The sequence below is a fragment of the Spizellomyces punctatus genome, assembly GCF_000182565.1.
Source record: "Spizellomyces punctatus DAOM BR117 chromosome Unknown supercont1.2, whole genome shotgun sequence".
Classification (NCBI taxonomy): domain Eukaryota; kingdom Fungi; phylum Chytridiomycota; class Chytridiomycetes; order Spizellomycetales; family Spizellomycetaceae; genus Spizellomyces; species Spizellomyces punctatus.
The window spans coordinates 1302887-1321384 of NW_015971538.1; the positions used below are offsets into that span (position 1 = coordinate 1302887).

An 18498-nucleotide genomic window follows, 5' to 3' on the forward strand; every position below is an offset into this window, starting at 1 on the left:
ATTTCATAGGATACAACGTCGAATGCTTCTCTAAGATTTTGGGTACAGGTGCTGACCAGCGGATCTGGTGCTGCATGCTCATCTGAGGACGCTTCTGAAAACTGGTATGGGCGGGCGTGATCGCTCATGCTGATGGCCAATGGAGAGTACACAACTGCTGCCATCGGAGAGAACTAAGAGCAAGGCGCTCCGTCAATAGCGGAGCAGTTCGGTAACTGGCATCCTCGCGCTGCCATGCCCCTCAAAGCGAGCTCGAGCGATGGCGACGGATAGATTTATTTTCTGGCCCACACCAGCAGACATGAGCGTCATAAAATTGACTATGTCCGGCCTCGGACATGGCTCCATCTCCATGATAACCTCAAAGGGTCTTAGCCACGGGTATGTATCCCATGAAAACGAGCGCCCATAAAAAATGATATAGAAAAAACCTTGTAAATGATGGTAAAATTGATTGAAAACGGTATATCTGCGCTTTTAAAAGTTCGATTTTCACATCGCGGAGCAAAATTCCTGGTCTCCGGATTTCCCCTGATGAAAAAGCAAATAATTACCATGTCGGCGACAACTCAGCCAAGCGGCCCACTTTTGAAAAAAAAAAAAAAAAACGACCGCGCTATTGGCAAAAGAAAAATGACATGTTATTTTCTGCACGAGGGTGTATTTCAACAATTTTGCCTCCGATTAATATGTGGCTATGTTGCTCTTTGGGTTAGAGCAAACAGAGTTAAGAGCAGCTACAAGCCCCAGATCCAGGTTCAATTAAAACATTCCTTTTTGCCGCCGTCCCATTTTTCTAGAAGACGATGAGACAATGTGTGCATTGTCTAGATGTGTCGCCCTTAGAAAGAGTTTTGGGTGCGGGGCTCTGGTGTGACAGCGGTCTCGCCCAACAACCTGCGGCGAACTTTTCGTCCCGCCTGCCCGACAAAAGTCACGCTGTCACATGGGCCAGACCTACTTTAATTGTTTTTGTTTTGTTTTTTGGCATTTTTTTTGCCATCCTTTGATGGAGAGAACCTTGCAGATATATAACTCTTATTAACGACGTCCTGTTCTGGGTTATCGAACCACCGTCGTTGAATCCCAGATCGTTGCGTTCTTTGCTGACCGACCAGATGTACCGTGTGATCTTCATCGCGGTTAAGATCCTCCCTAATCCTTCAGCATTAGGGCAGTTAACGTTAACCGATACAATACGGGACAATGTAGTGGATCGTTTCGAAATCCCTTGTAGTTTTGAAAGTGTAAAAGGACGACCTAGGGACGGCTTCCAGGATCCATCCATGCTCGTGATCTAAACCAGCAAGACCACAACAATTTGGTTCTGCGCCCACGTGAGCAATTTATCGTCCGCTCCAAGGTATTACCGATTTGTGAACTCGTATTCTGCATGTTCGGCAACAAGGATACCATGAGGCACAGCTCATCGTGTCGACATACAAGTCTTCATTTGATTAGGGTGCGCGACTACCCAAAGTGAACATTAAAGGCATAATTGCAGCTCCTTAATTACCTTCAGCCCCCTAGCAGACAATGCTACACAACAACACAGAATCAAAGAGTCTATGAAACTCGGTCAAAGAACGTTCTGCAAAATCGATGCGGTCTACAGTATTTTTGTCGTGGCCTGTACCAAGGCGCGTAAATGATGCTGTCGGAGGCCTCGGAGGATCCCGCCGTTCGAAAATCTTTTCTGGGGGAAGTTTCGTTTAGAAAAGTGCCAAGGAACGCTGACATGTGACACGCCGACACACGTGGCTTGTTCAGGGGGTTGAGCCTATCGAGCTAAAAAGATGAGCGAAACAGATAAGAGATCGTCGACAATCCACAAGCTGCGTTGACTGGCGTCCAACGGAAATTCCCGACTGGAGGTTCACAGATTTCTGAACAGAACTGCACTTTGCGTCGTATGGACCATAACTGCTGTCTTTAAATGTAACGGTGCTAGCACGTATCACTGCTACGACAGACTCCGCTCCTCGTTACAGTGATGGACTGCTGCACTTTCTGTGCTGATCGGGTCAGAGTGAGAAGCAAGCACAATTAGGGATTCTAATACTTCCATTTGAAATGCGTTGGGATGAAAAGGAAGCGCATCAAGGATGTAACAGGACAGAAACATTCATCGACCATCACAATTGAGAGGGAAGAATGCATTTTTTATATTACAGGAAAACGCAAATTGCGAATATGCAAGTTAACGAGGATATCAGTGGAAAATGCTTCAACGTTGTATAAGCTCAGCAGTGGTTGGATTTACATGATTCCATCCATTTCAACAGAGAAGTAATTCGAACCACTCGAGTTGCACAGAACTTCATATGTGATTGCCTCAATAGTGTAGAGGTGACAGAAACTGGCACTAGCTACTACACCAGGGAATAAACCGGCGACAACCGGTTCGGAAAAGCTAACTAAGCTACTAATAGGCAATTATACACGCAATACGTAACGGTTGGTTCTAACCGGATAACTGCCCACCACCACACGCAGTCCCTACTAGGCCTTGATCTGGAACTCTTGATGGCATTGAAGCCAGACTCTTGCATCCAGGAGCGAATCAACTGGGCAGCGTCACAAGCCAGAGGATGTTCAGTGACAAGGCTTGGAGACTAAAAAAAACTGCATGTCAGAAGATGACCCGATGACAAGAAATAAAATGATGCAATCAGTACATACCAACCAAGCTCAACTAATGTGGCAGTATAATAGCAGCTTTGTTGGTTCCGAGTGATTGTTGCTGGTTCCAGTTGGTTGTAGTCATCGGGAGGGCGAGGTCCTCGGCACCACCACATCTGCATTCTCATGATGGACTCGCGATGAGAAGAGTTGCACAGATGCTTGTGAGTCGAGGATGGGTAAAGAGGAAAGAGGGAAGAGGGAGCAGGTCCCCTTTTATAGACCTTTGGCATGCACCTCACCGCAGTTTAAAAAAAAACATTACATGCATGCCGCACCGCTTTGAGCGATAGACGGGGGTGCTGATTATGCGATATGATTAACCGGATTATCCGGATAATAATGGGTCTTGGTGCTATTTTCAATCACCTCCACACTATGCTGGAGGACTAGACAAAGTCAAACGCTATCCCCACAACGCATTTCAATCCCGATATTAAGGGTAACTAATAAGAACCAATGAAATCAGTAATGGTTTATGAACAATATGACTATCCAAAAAATAAGTGCAGCTAGCGTTCAGAATGGTACCGCCAATAGTACGTGCTTCAGGGTCCCTTCCTAGTAAGAACGCCAGGTTGATTCAACCCTAGGCTGGCATTTCGACGACAGGCTGAAAACGGTCCTCTCTTGGTCTCCTCTTGTTCACCCTCAGCCTTCCATTGGGGTTGCATGGTAACAATTGTCTGACACGACACTTCAAATTACTTGCCGATGAGTTGCTTTTTTGATGACCACATGCACCTTAACAAGATACGAGGTGGGGATTACAGAGAGTCACAGACAATACGATCACAGTACCGTACACGTCGTCACTGCCAAAGTAGGAAAGTCTACACCAACATGGTCGTTATCAACCGTGCAAAGGATTTATCCTTGCCCACAGCACCTTACCACCCAACGCCAAAGGTGATTGCCCGTAAACGTATATAGCGTCAAAGGTCACTGCAATTGCAAAGTACGAATTGCTTGGCATGCTCACGGTAACTATTTGTGCTCATTCTGTGATGATCGCAGTTGTATTAGCGAGTGAGTTTTTTGTCGCCCCTGAACCATTTACACTTGCAATCGGCGAGGGATAGCGTGATCGTGAGACGTTTTAAAGGGATTGCGCAAACGCGCGGACCCCTCATGGTGAAGCTCCGTGTTCCTCCTGGGTGTGATCGGCTGTCTCCGTGCGAGGTCGGCGGAACTTGGTCCTCGGTCCTTTGTCAGCCAACGACTCGGACAAACCCCGCCGGTGGTGTTCCACATGCGACGGTCTGTGCACAAAATCGTTATCAAATCGACGCGATGTGATCATCCATCCATCTGCTCATCGTGATTGCGTCGCGTAAGCTCTTGGTTGAAGAAACTGGCGCGGAACACTTCCACGTACCTCCTGCTATGTGCCTTCTGGCAAATATTCTGATAAGACCAGAGTCGTTTTTGCTCTGCTACGGGAACAACACTACTCAAGTTAGTCAGGATAGAAAACCATGAATGCTCGTCAGTGATCAGAGAAGTTAATAGATAGCACATTGCCCCATTGCGATGGGTTCCCCACGTCATTAACACCGATCACACACCAAATCTGGAAAAGATGTAGCACTCTGGGATTTTCGCAATGATCATGTTTGGCCATACATAAAAGGTCGATTTGGGCAAGTGCGTTCCCCACAGGATTTCCTTGAGGAACTTGCTTTAGAAAACAAGTTCACAGTAGAAAGGTTCCTTATACAGCCTCATAAGACTCAGCACGGTCCATTATGCGCATCTTGCACGGACTTAGTCTCTTTGGTGCTCTGATTGGCGCGGTACTTGCCTTACCTGCCACCGGTCCTCTCACTAGCGGCGCTATTAGCGCATTGCTGGACGGACCTCGTTACGACAACCATAAGCTCGTCCGCTTGGGGGTCCCAAACAATGTGTTGGCTAATGTGCACCGCTTCCTCGACGAAGAACTTGGCCTTGACATTTGGGATACTCAGAGCGACCACATCGATGTCCGTATTCCTCCAGGGGCCGACGACATTCTTACCTCCAAGCCCTTGAGTGATGTCGCCGGCAGTGCGCTTACAGTGACTGTCCTGGACAACAATCTTCAGAAGATTGTTGACGAGGAGACGCAACGATTGAACAGCCCCAGTGTGCAAGCTGCGGTAATTAATAGTGACTAGTCACTCTACTCCCCGATATTAGATCCTTATTTGTTGTTGAACTCTACAGAACTGGTTTGCTGACTACCACCGATATGCGGACATCAAGACTTGGTATCAAACACTTGCCCAGCAGAACCCAAGTCTTGTCACGTTCGTTCCTTCCATCGGAAAAACCGTTGAGGGCCGCGACATCTTTGCTGTAAGGATCACCAGCAAGACTGGCGGCTCCAAACAGCAGATTTGGTTCCAAGGTTTGCAGCACGCCCGAGAGTGGATTGGTGGATCGACTGTCCAGTACGTGTCTGACCGGCTTGTGGCCGAGTACGCCCAGGACAAGACTTTACTGGATCGGGCGGAATTCATTATCATCCCAGTCGTAAACCCAGATGGATATGAATACACTGTGAGTACCTGCGCGAAAATACATGCAGAATGGGAATGATCTAACGATCCAAGGTATTATCTAGTGGACAGGTGGACGCTTGTGGCGTAAGAACCGTAGCAAGAACTCGGATGGGTCTTTTGGTGTAGATCTGGTGAGGCTAGCATTAAAAGGGTGGAAATTCTGATTTTCTGTATATTCATTCTTCAATTCTCTTCAAGAACCGTAACTGGCCCGACCACTGGGGCCAGGGAGGATCCTCAGCTTCTCCGTCTTCGATCACCTACCGTGGTCCGTCTGCTGGATCGGAGCTGGAAGTGAAAGCACTTTCGAAATACTTTCTCGCACCTGAAAACAAGAATCTTGTTGGCGCAATTGACTTCCACAGTTTTAGCCAGCTGGTTCTTCGCCCATACGGATTTACGAGTTCCCGTGCCCCCGATGAGGCGCTTCTCAAGAAAGCTGGTGATGGTGTCCGTGACCGTATCCGCGCTATCCACGGCAAGCAATATACCTCCCAGACTGCTTATGACTTGTATCAGACGACCGGTAGTGCCACTGACTGGTGGTATGGCGAGACCGTCACCAAGGCCCTTGGAAATCGCCGGATCTATTCGTACACAATTGAACTGAGGCCGACTGGATCCAGCGACCAAGGTTTCATTCTTCCCCCTAGCGAGATTATTCCCACCGGTGAAGAGATTTGGGGGTCGATCACCTGGTGGACCAAGTTTGTCCTAGACAACCCGATCAAGATTTAAATAGTTACCACCCAGAGCAGTGTACTTGCTGAGCGACATTTTTTGCTTATTCCAGTCTTGACAATGTATACCTCATAGCATAATGTAGCTAGAGCAGTAAAATATCCATATCTGCTCATTGTTGAGACAGTTTTGCAAACTGTTCAATGCTTCGATGCCCGATCCATGAACAGGCGAATATCAGAAGTGATTGAAAAACTAAATTATATCATGAAAACGAGATATCGCAAAAAAAGCTCCAACAACATTACACAAACTAGTCTTAGAAATATGATAAACCAACAAATCAGAACGGGAACGAAAGCCGGGTATACATCGGTGAAAAATATTGCTAGAGAAGTTCTATAGCCTCCGGTTGTCTTTCGTGAGCTGCATTAATGGAATCCATCATCGCCTTAACTACCCCCGTACCAGAATCAGATGGAGCTTCCGATCCGTAATGATCCAACTTCTGGACGGTGTTGGCTCTTGATATAACCGCACCTTCGCGCTTCTGCATCTGGTTGCGTTTCTGCTTGATAAATTTGGCTTTGTCTGCGTCCTTTAAGAGGAAGATGCGCACAAAATGGAAAGCTAGTTTATTGGAAGGTTGGGAACGTAGCTTGAGTTCGGTGCTGTCTTTTAAAGGCAATTCGTCCACTGGAGAACTTGCAGCGCTTGCGGCGGGTCGGTTGAGACGTTGCGAGGACCACATAGACCCTTTATCTAGGCGCGGTGTTGAAGCCTCGCTCGAGAGAGCGACGGATGGAACTTCGGTAAGTGGGCTACGGGATTGCACAGAGTGCACTGATGTTGAGCGGAAAGTATCGACTGTGTGCAACCGGAGGTAATAATGATAGACAAGGTAAGCCCGTAGTTTATCCCCAGCGTGCCTGACGGATGGATCAAAGCCGAAGAATACAATAGTGTTCAAGGCACCCTGTCATGTATTGGCAATTAACATACGTATTAATTCGAGACAGCATCAAATGAAACCCACATGAAAACCAGACATGAAATTAGCCATCCACCAAAGCCCTAGCGGTGTTGAGTCGTAAATGTAGTATTGGATATCCGCAGCCAAAGAGAAAATCTGGGCTATAAGAGGTACTGCGCAGTACCATTTGATACGATTTACGGCCATGCGCAAAAGGCGCTCTGTCTCACGGAACGTTCCACTCTCGCGTTGGTCAATCTCGGACTGTGGAATCGCATCGTTTGGTGGTTTGCGGGTGGTTATCCAGAATAGGATGGTGCAAAGAGCACAAAATCCAACAGCGAGGATAACCCATGAGTAGTATGTGGCACTGAAAAGCAGCATGTGCAGTTAGCGACTGGCAGCACTTTCAGATGCCGGTAGGGGTAACTAACCATTGCCAGTAGAAGGTAATTCGAACGTCTTCCTCGCTTTGATCGTTAGCGTACCAACACTCAGTCCCGTCCCACCCCAAGCGACCCGTAAGAAGGGCAGGCAGCGGTATGATAATGGCGAGTACAGCTCCAGCACCGTAATACAAGCGTTCCAGATACTTGACAGATCGGATGTGAAGGATAAATATCAGAAAAACATTCAAACCAATTGCGGCTGTAATGAAAAGGGACAGAAGGAGAAAGACGATTTGCAGGTACATGGAACTAGTGCACAGGGCGGATGGACCAGTAGGTAAGGCAGACAGCAGAACGCTGATGGCGTATAGAATGTCACAAATTGTCCCCGCCATCGCTAAACGAAGGGACACACGATTTGCCTGCGCCTCTGGTTATTAAATGATGCTTTGGGCTGGCTGAAAGTCATCATATTATTCTCTGCTTACCAGCTTTGGTTGGTACCTTCGAATGAGTACGAACGTTACAATGGCCAGCGTACACAAGCTTATCGAAAGGGCCGTCTGCATATAAAATTAAGTGTCACCAAGTTTAATGGGTCGTCCTGCCTACTGTGGTGACGCTACTTACCCCATACTTTGAGGCATCTGCTAACAGTGCGTCCGTATCGCTGAAATCTGACATGTCTCCTGTTTCGTCCTCTGGTTGGGGCTCAGTTGATGGTTCGCTCATGATGGAAACACAGTGTGATATTAAGGTTCAGTCTTCCGGGTCTTCGTTTTTAGCATATTTTTCATATTTGGCCGAAATGTAAGTTCGCTTGGTAAAATATCATTGGAGACATCATGGAGGAGGTAAACAGGACCCTGAAGGATACAGTGGTACGTTGTCTATGGCACCCATTCATCAAAACATTCTGTATTGATTGCATCAATTCCATACAACATAACCGGGGTCCGTTCCATTCAGGTCAACAAAATCTGACGAAAGAAAAACGCCCATTTATTTGTTTTGCATCCCACAGGTCGGAGTTAACTGTTCGTCATGGAACAGCCACCCACATATTGACGGCAATATAGAGTAAGATCCACTCTGAGCCGTAGGTACGCAGTCCTTTTTGCCAAGTCGCACCTCAAGAACATTGGCATTCGCGGACAGCCAGCCAGGATAACCAATGGAACTCGTTCTCCAACGCGGATCATGAAGTAATTGATGCACCGAAAGGGTTCATTTTTATCCATGTCGCTCCCACCTCCCTTCTTGCCACTGTTGTCTCCTCGTGTTTTTTTTTTGCATTCTTTATTTAGCTTTTTTCTATGCTTTATTTTTATCTCCGTGCAAATCTCCTTAAAAATAGGGTCAGGAACCAGTTGGGGTTGGGGTCGCAGTTAAATTGAACACTTCTGCGCCATAATGCGCCACAGACAAATGAGACGCGGTTCACTTCCAGCGCGTCCTACAACATCACTGTGCTCATGGCTTCCAAGATCGCATTGTCGCTACCTTCAACCGTGCACGATCAGCGTGCTGACGTTGAGTGAAAGTGCTCAATAACCTATCTGAAATCTTGCGAAATGGCTCGGCCATCGCAACATACCGTCTTGGTGACGGTGTTGGATGGTAAAGCGTTCTTTCTCGCTGCGTTGCAATCACCTTCTTGACACGGTATCTCATCTGAAACAGGTCGCCATTTCTTTCGAAAATCCAATTCCAAACTGTATATTCAATGTCGCTTCAACAATGAGATCCTGACCACCGACCCAGTAGATCACACCCCTGTCCCAATCTTCGATACAGAACTGGCGTGGGATATTGATACAAAAGTTCTTGGGTTTTTTCGATCACAACGAGTGTCACTCAAGCTCATTGTCTACTCCGTTGATGAGCTCAATAAAAGGGATATGATTGGATACATCATGCTGGACTTGCGTGGTGCCCCCGGTGAATTGGAAGAGCGATGGTGTCCTTTGGTTAATGCGAAATATGGTACCGCATTCAGGCCTGAGATCAAAGTACTCTTTGCGGTGGTTCCCAAGGTGGAAGGAAAGGAAGAAGTTGAAGAGTTTCTGGCAAGAGGGCGCCGTGGGAGAGAGTCGAACAAAGAGCAGCAGAAAAAATTGCGAGATGGGAAACCGGGCCGAGAGCGTTTACCAAGCGGTAATGCGCTTACATTGCGTGGCCTCCCTACGGTGACGCCTAGATTCAGTCTCTCGGTGGAGCTAACAGATGCGGGGTTTTATCAAGTTGGCTCTGGAGATACCTTGTGGGTCATGTGGATCACCATCGCGTTTGCCGAGAACTTGGAGCTCCTGCGTGACCATTCTCTGACTTCTTTGGACTCCACATTTCACTTTTATTTTCCCTTTCTGAGCAACGACATCACAACTGAGAAGTTCAATGAACTCACAGATCCAAATTTTGCCGCTGAGCGAGTGTCCATCCGATTGCGTGGGTCAGGAGAGGATATTAGACGATTTATAGAGGAACTGTCAAACCTGATAATTTATTTTTGCTGCGGAGACATAGTCTTGGGGTTCGCGGACGTTTCAGTCAAGGAATTATTGGATGACCGGGGACCGAACTTCCAGGTTGTGGAGAAAATGTATAATCTGTACAGTATGAAGCAGGAACTTCCAATGTCCTCAGATGGCAAGACTCCTAGTATTGGTCTCGCAATGTCTATAACGAAGGAAAGCGAAATGGAAGGGGATCTGGAGGGTGAATTGAGCAAATTACAGATGGATGAAGAAATGGACGAAGATGATCAGGGGATTAGCTTTAACCAAAGATCTGCACCGGCCCCAGTCCCTGCCCCTACACCAATGGATGCTCTCTCTGGTTTAGGAGACGGCCATATGTCAATCATGAATTTTGAAACGGTTGAGGACGTCTCCAATGAAGGAAGCAGAGTAGATGACAGAACTCGGCGTGAGGAACGTGCCATCGAAGCCTTGGGTGACCCCAAACCTGCAGATGCCACGCACACTGAAGACGTTAATCCTCATTGGCAGCACGTGCGTGGACACTCTGGAATGTATGACAAACGGACCACGGCCGAAACAACGTACCCTGTAAATTCAAAGCAGTATCAAGCTCAAGTACATATAACGCCCGGAATACTTGGCAAGCCCCCGACGACTGATGCTGCATATTCTAAAAACCCGTATCCGCATCAGCGTCAACCCCGCGCACCTCCAAGTGCAGCAAGTGCGAGCGTCGCGTCAACACCCAACTCAACACCCCTCCACGCGACACCAGAATATAAAGTTGCACTAGAACTCGAGCTATGGCGAGCGGAAGAAGAGCGAAAGTTTCGAGCGCATCTACGTTTGCGAGAGACAGAAGTACTAGAGCAACTTGCAGCGGAATGGAAGACACGCGAGCGCGAACGTGAGGCAATTTTAAAGAAAAAAGTAGAGGAATTTAAATCTCTCGAGCACAAGATCCAGGACCTTGCTACCGAGCTTGAAACCCGCGAACGTAAATTGCGTGAATCGGAGCTCGATTTTGCCAGAAAGAAGGATGAAGTGGAGCGGGATGCTCGGCGTGTTGTCGACGAAGCTCGCGACAGTGCTCGAAGACTTCATGAAGAATACAAACATCGTCTGCAGGTTGAAAAAGGGCGGGTCGCAGAAGCAGAACGACAGCGCGATCAAACAACGAAAGAACGGGAAGCCTTCGCGTTTCAAGTGAGCACCCTTCAACAGCAACTAGCTGAAATTCGCTCTCAAGCGGCGTCAACACCAGAAGCGCGCCTTCAAGAGAAGTTGAACGAGCTTGAGCGCACCATTACTGGCCTGAATGCGAAGGTCGATGGAGAGAAACGGGCTAAAAAGTACTACAAACAGCAATGGGTAAAATCACTCAAAGAGCTTGCCAAATGCAAGAAAGACTGGCAAACGGAACTCGCGAACCGATTAGAACGTGAACGTGCCGAACTGGAGCGTCTAAAGCATGAAATGTCCGGGAAAACCCCACCGGACGTGCTGGAAACGATTAAGCGTGATTTGGAGGAACTAAAGTTGCGAGCCAGTACTGCATCCAAAGGGGCAAGCCCTGGTGCCCATCAACCACAAAAAGTTGTTGAACCGATCGACCAAGAGAATTATGATCCGCAAATATTGGTAGAAGTTGAACGCCTTGCAAGAGAACGAGATTCACTGGTTGCGAGTGGAGTGTACACTAGGGAAGACCGGTTGGTGAGAGAGATTGAGCGGAGAATTAGGGAGCTTCTTGGAGGTAATTAAGAAGATGGAACGGCTGCTTTTTAGCGGCATTGTTGATGTACCTGTATTATAATTGTTTTGTTTTGGTTGATATCAATTACATTCACGCGACAAGCCTCACGTTACGCCCGCTGCATTTTTTTCTATGGATGTGCTATACCATTGTTGAACTAAGGGTTACTGTATCATTATGCTACTATCGAGTGGGACACTATATAAAAATGTGTAGACCTATGATAATCTATTCTCTCCAAGTTTCCGCCCGCACCTTCAAGGCTTGGTTGAAGCGCTCGTATTCCCCTTTCAATATGAGATCCTTAACTGGATTTATTGCGTAGCTAGTCATGCCGCCAAATATTTCCCCATGCTTGAAGTTGGTTTTGTTTGGTTGCCCAGGTACGGGCTCACAAATGAAGTAGTGGTCCGCTTCGGCAATATTTAGCAGTATGGACATTCCGCCACCCCATCGAAGTTCGTAGCGCTGGTTAGCGCGTGGAGGAGTACTCAAGGGAGTGACGCGTGTGACAGTCGCTGGAAGAGGGAAGGCTAGATGGCCATACGTGATAAAAGTGGTGGTAGATCAGTCAGTGAACATAGGGAGACCCATCAATCGCGGCGATACGTACAATACCCAAGCAATGCCGTCTTCCATAGGAGGATCCTTTGGCCCTCATGTGGAGCCCAATCTGCCGACCCTGTAATGGATTTGAAAAACTGGGAACAAAGCGATGGTGAGCTTTTGAACAAGGTGAAATGTCGTGGATGCAACTAACTGGGTTCCAATCCGGATACTTGGCAAAGTCGCAGAGGATTTCATGGACGCGCGCCGGGGACGCATTGATGAGGATGCTGGTAGCGATCTCGAAGCCCATGGCTGAAAGTCTTGAAGATGAGATCCGGTCAGTCGCGGAGATGGACAGCTTCACAGCAAGAACCTCAAAGACGCGCACGTGCTCTAATCGAATCCAATGATCAAGAACTTCGGATAGGAATCCCTTTGGCAGCACGTTCTGGTTGGATGGGATGCCAATTAAAAGTAAGAGAAAGCATGTGGCAAATAAGTCCCGATGGCAAGATATGATGGCTGACAGGAAGTCAAGTTAAACGAGCGCTTTAACCTGCTCATTAGCTGGCAGTACACTGGAGTTCTGCAAGGCCTAGATGATGTGTTCAACAGAGTTGTTTGCCTGCATCTACACTTTGTCGGGATAGTTCCGACAAAATGAACTCACCTTTGTTCAACTGTGTGCTGCTTTGCTTAATGCTATTCCACGCACGGTCGACGGGAATGGACGACCGGCTAGTAAGCCGGCGTAGCCGACCCTCCTGTCCATCCAAGAACACCTTTCTTCTTTTCAGTGACCTTTCAGAACATTGCTGGAAGGTTGTCTCAAAGCTATTGATACTCCCCAGAACAGATTTCTCATAACCAAATAGCCCAAATTGGAAAATATGAAAGAAGGTCCAAAGCTGCCCAAGTTACCCACTCCACGTTATATTTCTACACGTATATGCCAACCGCAAGGAACAAAAACACCAGACCAAATCCTTAAAAGAGCATTGTTAAAAACGTCCCAGTCATTTTAAATAGTGCACACACTGTACCAAATAGCACTGATGCCGGCAGAGCGAGCGCAACTTCCTGAACTGGATTCCGCGAGAACTTTGTCGCATTCACCTGATTACTACAGGACCCGGCTCAGTGAGTATGAAACAAGCCATTCTTAACGCTGATAGGGACTTACATGAGAAAGAGTGAACCGAATGCAAAGGCTGCTAGTAGGAGAACTGTCGCGAGCAAGGGAAATGTTATTGGGGGAACCGGTGGAGAGAAGGCAACCAGAGTGGGCGAGGACCAGTCGAAGCTCTACAAAGTATGTCAGTGCATGCAGTCATCAATCTTGTACTGCTAAGGTTTCCCCGTGAACTTGCCATGGTTGCAATGCAGCGGCGAGATCTCAGCGTTTAGTTTGGTTGAAAGTTCTTTGTGGACGACGACGCGTGTGACGCGACCCACCGCTTTCTGAACTTGCTGCACTTTGTCCTCAGCCTCTGCCGGCATCCTCATGTTGGGACGTTTTCATTTCCGCTTTGCCACCCTGCTTTTAAGACGTTTACCGTCTCTCCCCCATAGTCACAGTCCCTATCACCGCTTCTCTACGAATTTTAGTCGGGATTTGACGAAGAAGGCGCCTCACCATGTTCAAGGCCCACCATTCAGAATTCATGTAAATGAGTCGCCGGGAACGGTGGGTGTTGTATCGGTGAGAGGGGACCGGGAGACGAATGAGGTTGGTTACCGAAATGAATTATCTTTCGTTGTTCATCCCACTGAACGTCTTCGGTTAGGATCGGGCAACATGTGAAGTGTTGCGGGTCAACCTACCGGACGACGATGAAAGCGGGACGGACCTCTACTGGTTCGCTGTTTTTGATGGGTGAGCTTGTGGGGCTTACTGTAAGGAAATTCATGTAACAGTTTCTGGTCTATGGCGTTCTTTAACAGCTGAACTCTCCTGATTTGGTAGGCATGGCGGGACTTCCTGTTCGTCACACATCCATCAACATCTTCATCGATACTTTGAGAGCGTGAGGAGTAAGGACTTGAGCCCTACCCTCACAGCATTGAGCAAATATTTCGAACGGCCCATATCTCGGCCCGCAGAAGATTGGTCCGATCCTTTGACACTGGAGCAACGCATGTATCTGTCATTCCTGAAGGCAGAGGTCGATTTCTTTCAGAGCAATCGCGATGTGGATACGGTTGGGTCAACCGCCTCAGTTGTTGTTGTGAAAATCATTGAACTTGGTGGACCATCCACCTTGGATGTTGTTGTAGGGCATGTTGGGGACTCGCGGTGCGTATGAAATTGCAAATCTGATTGCTTTGACTGGCTTACAAGCTAATGATGGATTTAATAGAATCCTTCTTTGCACAGGTTCACAAGGTGTAGCAGAAGCATTGACTGTGAACCACCATCCGTCAGAACCGGATGAGCGCGCAAGGATCGAGTCGTTGGGCGGGTTTACGACGCACGTCCCTGATGCACCTCATTCAGAGCTCGTTCTAGGCGGACTAGCAGTTTCTCGTTGTTTTGGGGATCTCAAATATAAACGATATGGAGGCGTGACCGTTGAACCTCAGGTGCAAAGAAGACGCATTCAGGACGATGATCAAGCGGCATTTCTATGTCTTGTTACGGATGGCATTTCTGGTGTTTCGCGAGATCAAGAGATTGTTGATCTGATCAAGAAGAGTGACAATCCCCCCAAAGCCGCTTCAGCAGTGATTCAATTTTCAGAGTCCCTAGGGTCATCCGACAACAAAACATGTGTTGTTGTCCGATTACCTGGATGGTCGTCCAACCTCCCAGACTTGACCCGCAAAGAACGCGATGCCCGCATCAAGGCACACGCGAATCGACGACGAAATTTTGATTGCAGTGACCCTGACGAACCTGATGTGGAAGCCGGTGCAGAATTAAACAGGGAACGGCTAAAAGCGATTCTCAGTGATGTCTTTGGTGCAAGATCCTTGCGAGGCGAAGATCTTTTTAAGGCTTTCGAGGAGCGTGGTGTTCGACTGGACATGGGAGTCGGACAGGAGGGTGAGGATAAAGCGACGAAAGAGGAACCAAATGATGTGACCCTCGAGGTCGTGCAGAAGCTATATAAAGTGCTGGACAAGGAAGAATTCGAACCAATCGACAAAGCGGAGGCACAGAGGGGTTTAGAACTATTAGGTGTTTACGTTCGTCGCATCGATCCGGCTGAGTAAATATCTCAGCTCTTATATCTGTAACTAGACCTGCACGAAGGGTTTAAGTCAAATAATCAAAACACCACCCTCATACATTTGTTATTTGTGACGGTTGCTGCTATTTCTTGCGCCTTTATGCGCATTGCAAGGTTGAGCCTGCCAGCGCATGGCTACTGTCCCAATGAAAAACTTTGTCTGGGTGTTGCTGTAGAATTCGGCCGCATGGCCAGGACAATTTCATTATACCACCCACAATGCACAAATGCATCTTCTTGCTACCCAGCTTCCGCATCTCACTCCTTGGGTCTGCTTGCCAAATTGAAACTTTATCAAGAAAAGCTTGGAGACTTTCAAGACGCCTAAGAGAGGCGGCGTCGGTGACAGCGACCAAAAATGAATGCCTACTCTTGCCGGTGTTCATGTTCAGAGCACCTTCCCAAAGTACATATTGCAAAGCATACGTGTTATTGCAAGCTGCAATTTCTGACCGATAGAGAACTTACGGCCATGTAAGCACAACTTGCAATCTCCCGATGAAGGTCAGTCTACCCTGACATGATGCGCTGCGCAACACAACCCAATCTCTCTGGTTGCAACAAGTTGGAACTACCAAATATGCGTACACCAATGTCATCTATGGCCCATGCTCACTCCTCTGGAATACAGAATGCTCTTTATTTTACCTGAGCTGTGCTCGTGCAACTAGTTAGAGCAATTGGCAAGGTTATGGATTAGTAGTAGTTGATGATATGATTTGACTCGAACGACAGAGTCCTCCAGAATTCATCTAACCTAGCAGGCATTTAGCAAAATGTGACCAGCGGATTACGCTCATGGTAAGAGCCGCTGGGGGGCACACAGAAGTCCAGCCCACCCCGTGGATACTGGCTGCTTCTTGTGTCGCGGTCATGACTGATAACTTCATAACGTTACAAAACTGTCACAAAGCTCTGCATTTCCGCGCAATGTGGAGATCGAACTCAGTGCCTTTCCCCAACTCAGGCCGCTGAGAACGAACGCATTACCCCATAAGCTATCCCCACAAAGTCAAATAGATTGCGGGATACCATCAGATAAATTAAGGCCACAAGACTTATGGAATAGTTTGTTTATGACAGGACATTTACTATGTTTATTGGCATATCGAGTACATACATAAACTTTAGTTTTTATCAGCTGCGTCATAACTTTCAGCCCGCATTCGGTCACGCCTTGCCATTTGCTTCAACGGTGGTGTGATGTGGTGATCGAAACTACACTGCAACCTTACAAGCCACATTATCTAATACCTCTACCGCCACGCATCACATCCAGGTCTTCCCAATCGTTTTACCACATTCGTCCTGTACAATGTGGATATGTGTCCCTCATGTCGTTTTACGAAAGGGGTCTAAGGTCTTTCTCAGCGACAAGTGTCATGAATAATTACCATGTTCGTCATTTACAATGATCGTCACAAACTTGAATTCGTTTAAATGTTTGAAGGGTCAGAGTCTGCGATGCCTGCTTGACGTGTGGAATGTATATATTTCCTGAGGTTTTTCGGAAAACCCCCAAAGTCTTGGCATGTCATATCCGTCAATGTCATTGCATCGCAGGGCTTTCGCAAGGGACAATCGTTTTGGCATAAATAAGAGCTCCAGAATCCGCTTTTCCTTCGTGTCCTGTCCTGTCGCTTTCTCTCCATTCTCACTTTTGGACAACTGTATCCATTTTCTTATGATCTCTCATTCGCACCTTTGGAATGGTCCGTCAAGCCCTTACCAAGTCCTGGCCTCTCCCGCATGCCTGCCTGTGGCTGAACGCGCCGCGCCATCCTAACGCATATCGACATTGTTTCCGTGAAGACGTTCTCCGATGGTTGCCATCCAAACGGTACTACTGGATGAAAGCTTCTCGCAGCAAGAGTTTACTCATGCTACGGAAATCAACCCTAAGCGTTGCTGGCCGAAATCGGGTAATGTTGTTTTCTGCAATGTGATGAAACTCTTGCTGAGAGAAACGTTCGTGCAGCAACATCGTTTGGGCAACCATCCGAGAACGCCTCCACGCGAACAATGTCAATATGCGCAGCATCTCATCTTCAGGATCGGCGTGCCGATGGGCATGTTGCAGGGATCAGGGCTTGGTGAGGGCTTGACGGACCAATTCAAAGATGCGAGCGAGTAAGAAAATGGATAGAGTTGTGCAGGAGTGAGAATGGAGAGAGCTGTGCAGGACAGGACAGGGAAAGCAGAGAGCTCTTACTTATGCAAACGCGGGTCATCGTTCCAAAGACATTTGTCTTTGCGAAAGCCCTGCAATATGCATTCACATTGTACATAAACAACGTGGGAATCATCTCGAAAATAATTGCCGATGCGCAAGAATTGCTGCGGGTTTCAAAAATAAAAAACGTCATGAGGTCTATACATGTCACATTGTAAATGTTGAATGTAATAACTCACTTCAAAACGATTGCCGCTGTAAGTCCTGGGTGGCATGCGTGGCAAACAGGACTGGGAAGTTTGTACTAGTCGTATTGAGCCTATTCAGCGTTCAAGCATAGCAGCGGTAGTTGCAATCCTTACAATTGTGACGATAATAAGTATACTTACCTGGTTAATGCACGCGCTGGCAATGTTTCTGCTATGTCTGTAAACAAAGATGTAAACAGACTAGCTTTAGACCACTAGTGTGGGGTTCTAGTGTTCGATCCTACAACCATTAAACTTCTAGAGTTAGTAATCCTACGGTCACCTAGTATCCCAGAGCTTTTAACTCTACGGCCCTTAGGCTACCAGAGAGCTCAGCCCAATGTCCACCAGCGCATTTACTATGTCCACTAGTCCATCAGAGCTTGTAACCCTACCACCACTCGAGCAATTGATCTTTTGCTCACTAGAGCATTTAATTTTACACCCACTCACATGTTTACCACTATGTCCACTAGAACGGATGTGATTTGCAGATTTCTACTTTCACTTTCATCAAACGCAGATTATAAACTGTTAGCATTTTTTAAATCCGAAACACCATCGCTAATTGAAAAGCTGTATGAGAAGATTATCCAGGATTCCAGCCGAGGTGATTACTTGCAGTCTTCACCAGTGTAGCGTGAATGTAGCCCAGCAGTAAAGGGCATCTCGCAACCTAAAGCACCATCACTAAGTGGAAACCTGAATGGATTGGTCAACAACTCACCGAACCATCGATAAGTGAAAACCTCAACCCGCTAATAAGATGACCTCGCCAGGCAGCG

The 18498-nt window shown here is 47.4% G+C and overlaps 5 protein-coding genes across 5 annotated transcripts; 3 read left to right on the forward strand and 2 right to left on the reverse strand.

The window, feature by feature from the left end:
• Positions 1-3608: 3608 nt before the first annotated feature.
• Positions 3609-6295, forward strand: SPPG_01383 (uncharacterized protein). Its single transcript, XM_016749703.1, has 5 exons — positions 3609-3640; positions 3700-4823; positions 4891-5226; positions 5291-5359; positions 5427-6295. The coding sequence occupies exons 2-5, from the start codon at positions 4431-4433 to the stop codon at positions 5964-5966; spliced, it is 1338 nt and encodes a 445-aa protein (XP_016611972.1). The 5' UTR covers positions 3609-3640; positions 3700-4430; the 3' UTR covers positions 5967-6295.
• Positions 6147-8048, reverse strand: SPPG_01384 (uncharacterized protein). Its single transcript, XM_016749704.1, has 5 exons — positions 7902-8048; positions 7760-7834; positions 7317-7693; positions 6946-7252; positions 6147-6885 (listed from the first exon to the last, which is right to left on the reverse strand). The coding sequence occupies exons 1-5, from the start codon at positions 8001-8003 to the stop codon at positions 6298-6300; spliced, it is 1449 nt and encodes a 482-aa protein (XP_016611973.1). The 5' UTR covers positions 8004-8048; the 3' UTR covers positions 6147-6297.
• A 682-nt stretch (positions 8049-8730) lies between these two features.
• On the forward strand, positions 8731-11624 carry SPPG_01385 (uncharacterized protein). The gene is made up of 2 exons (XM_016749705.1): positions 8731-8891; positions 8955-11624. Exons 1-2 carry the CDS (start codon positions 8846-8848, stop codon positions 11516-11518), a joined length of 2610 nt encoding a protein of 869 aa, XP_016611974.1. The 5' UTR covers positions 8731-8845; the 3' UTR covers positions 11519-11624.
• SPPG_01386 (uncharacterized protein) lies at positions 10305-12656 on the reverse strand. Its single transcript, XM_016749706.1, has 3 exons — positions 12271-12656; positions 12124-12211; positions 10305-12043 (listed from the first exon to the last, which is right to left on the reverse strand). Exons 1-3 carry the CDS (start codon positions 12367-12369, stop codon positions 11739-11741), a joined length of 492 nt encoding a protein of 163 aa, XP_016611975.1. The 5' UTR covers positions 12370-12656; the 3' UTR covers positions 10305-11738.
• An 848-nt stretch (positions 12657-13504) lies between these two features.
• Positions 13505-15348, forward strand: SPPG_01387 (uncharacterized protein). Its single transcript, XM_016749707.1, has 4 exons — positions 13505-13788; positions 13847-13935; positions 14026-14355; positions 14420-15348. Exons 1-4 carry the CDS (start codon positions 13564-13566, stop codon positions 15273-15275), a joined length of 1500 nt encoding a protein of 499 aa, XP_016611976.1. The 5' UTR covers positions 13505-13563; the 3' UTR covers positions 15276-15348.
• The last annotated feature ends 3150 nt before the right edge of the window (positions 15349-18498 follow it).

Coding starts and splice junctions, on each gene's coding strand:
- SPPG_01386 (XM_016749706.1), bottom strand. CDS start 12,369: ATGGGCTTCGAGATCGCTACCAGCATCCTCATCAATGCGTCCCCGGCG. Junction 12,212..12,270: donor AGTATCCGGATTGGAACCCA/GTTAGTTGCATC, acceptor CTTTGTTCCCAG/TTTTTCAAATCCATTACAGG. Junction 12,044..12,123: donor GACGGCATTGCTTGGGTATT/GTACGTATCGCC, acceptor ATGGCCATCTAG/CCTTCCCTCTTCCAGCGACT.
- SPPG_01383 (XM_016749703.1), top strand. CDS start 4,431: ATGCGCATCTTGCACGGACTTAGTCTCTTTGGTGCTCTGATTGGCGCG. Junction 4,824..4,890: donor GCCCCAGTGTGCAAGCTGCG/GTAATTAATAGT, acceptor TGAACTCTACAG/AACTGGTTTGCTGACTACCA. Junction 5,227..5,290: donor CAGATGGATATGAATACACT/GTGAGTACCTGC, acceptor GGTATTATCTAG/TGGACAGGTGGACGCTTGTG.
- SPPG_01385 (XM_016749705.1), top strand. CDS start 8,846: ATGGCTCGGCCATCGCAACATACCGTCTTGGTGACGGTGTTGGATG. Junction 8,892..8,954: donor CTTGGTGACGGTGTTGGATG/GTAAAGCGTTCT, acceptor CATCTGAAACAG/GTCGCCATTTCTTTCGAAAA.
- SPPG_01384 (XM_016749704.1), bottom strand. CDS start 8,003: ATGAGCGAACCATCAACTGAGCCCCAACCAGAGGACGAAACAGGAGAC. Junction 7,694..7,759: donor GAAGGTACCAACCAAAGCTG/GTAAGCAGAGAA, acceptor CCAGAGGCGCAG/GCAAATCGTGTGTCCCTTCG. Junction 6,886..6,945: donor ATTTCATGTCTGGTTTTCAT/GTGGGTTTCATT, acceptor AATACATGACAG/GGTGCCTTGAACACTATTGT.
- SPPG_01387 (XM_016749707.1), top strand. CDS start 13,564: ATGTTGGGACGTTTTCATTTCCGCTTTGCCACCCTGCTTTTAAGACGT. Junction 13,789..13,846: donor GGGACCGGGAGACGAATGAG/GTTGGTTACCGA, acceptor GTCTTCGGTTAG/GATCGGGCAACATGTGAAGT. Junction 13,936..14,025: donor TGGTTCGCTGTTTTTGATGG/GTGAGCTTGTGG, acceptor CTGATTTGGTAG/GCATGGCGGGACTTCCTGTT.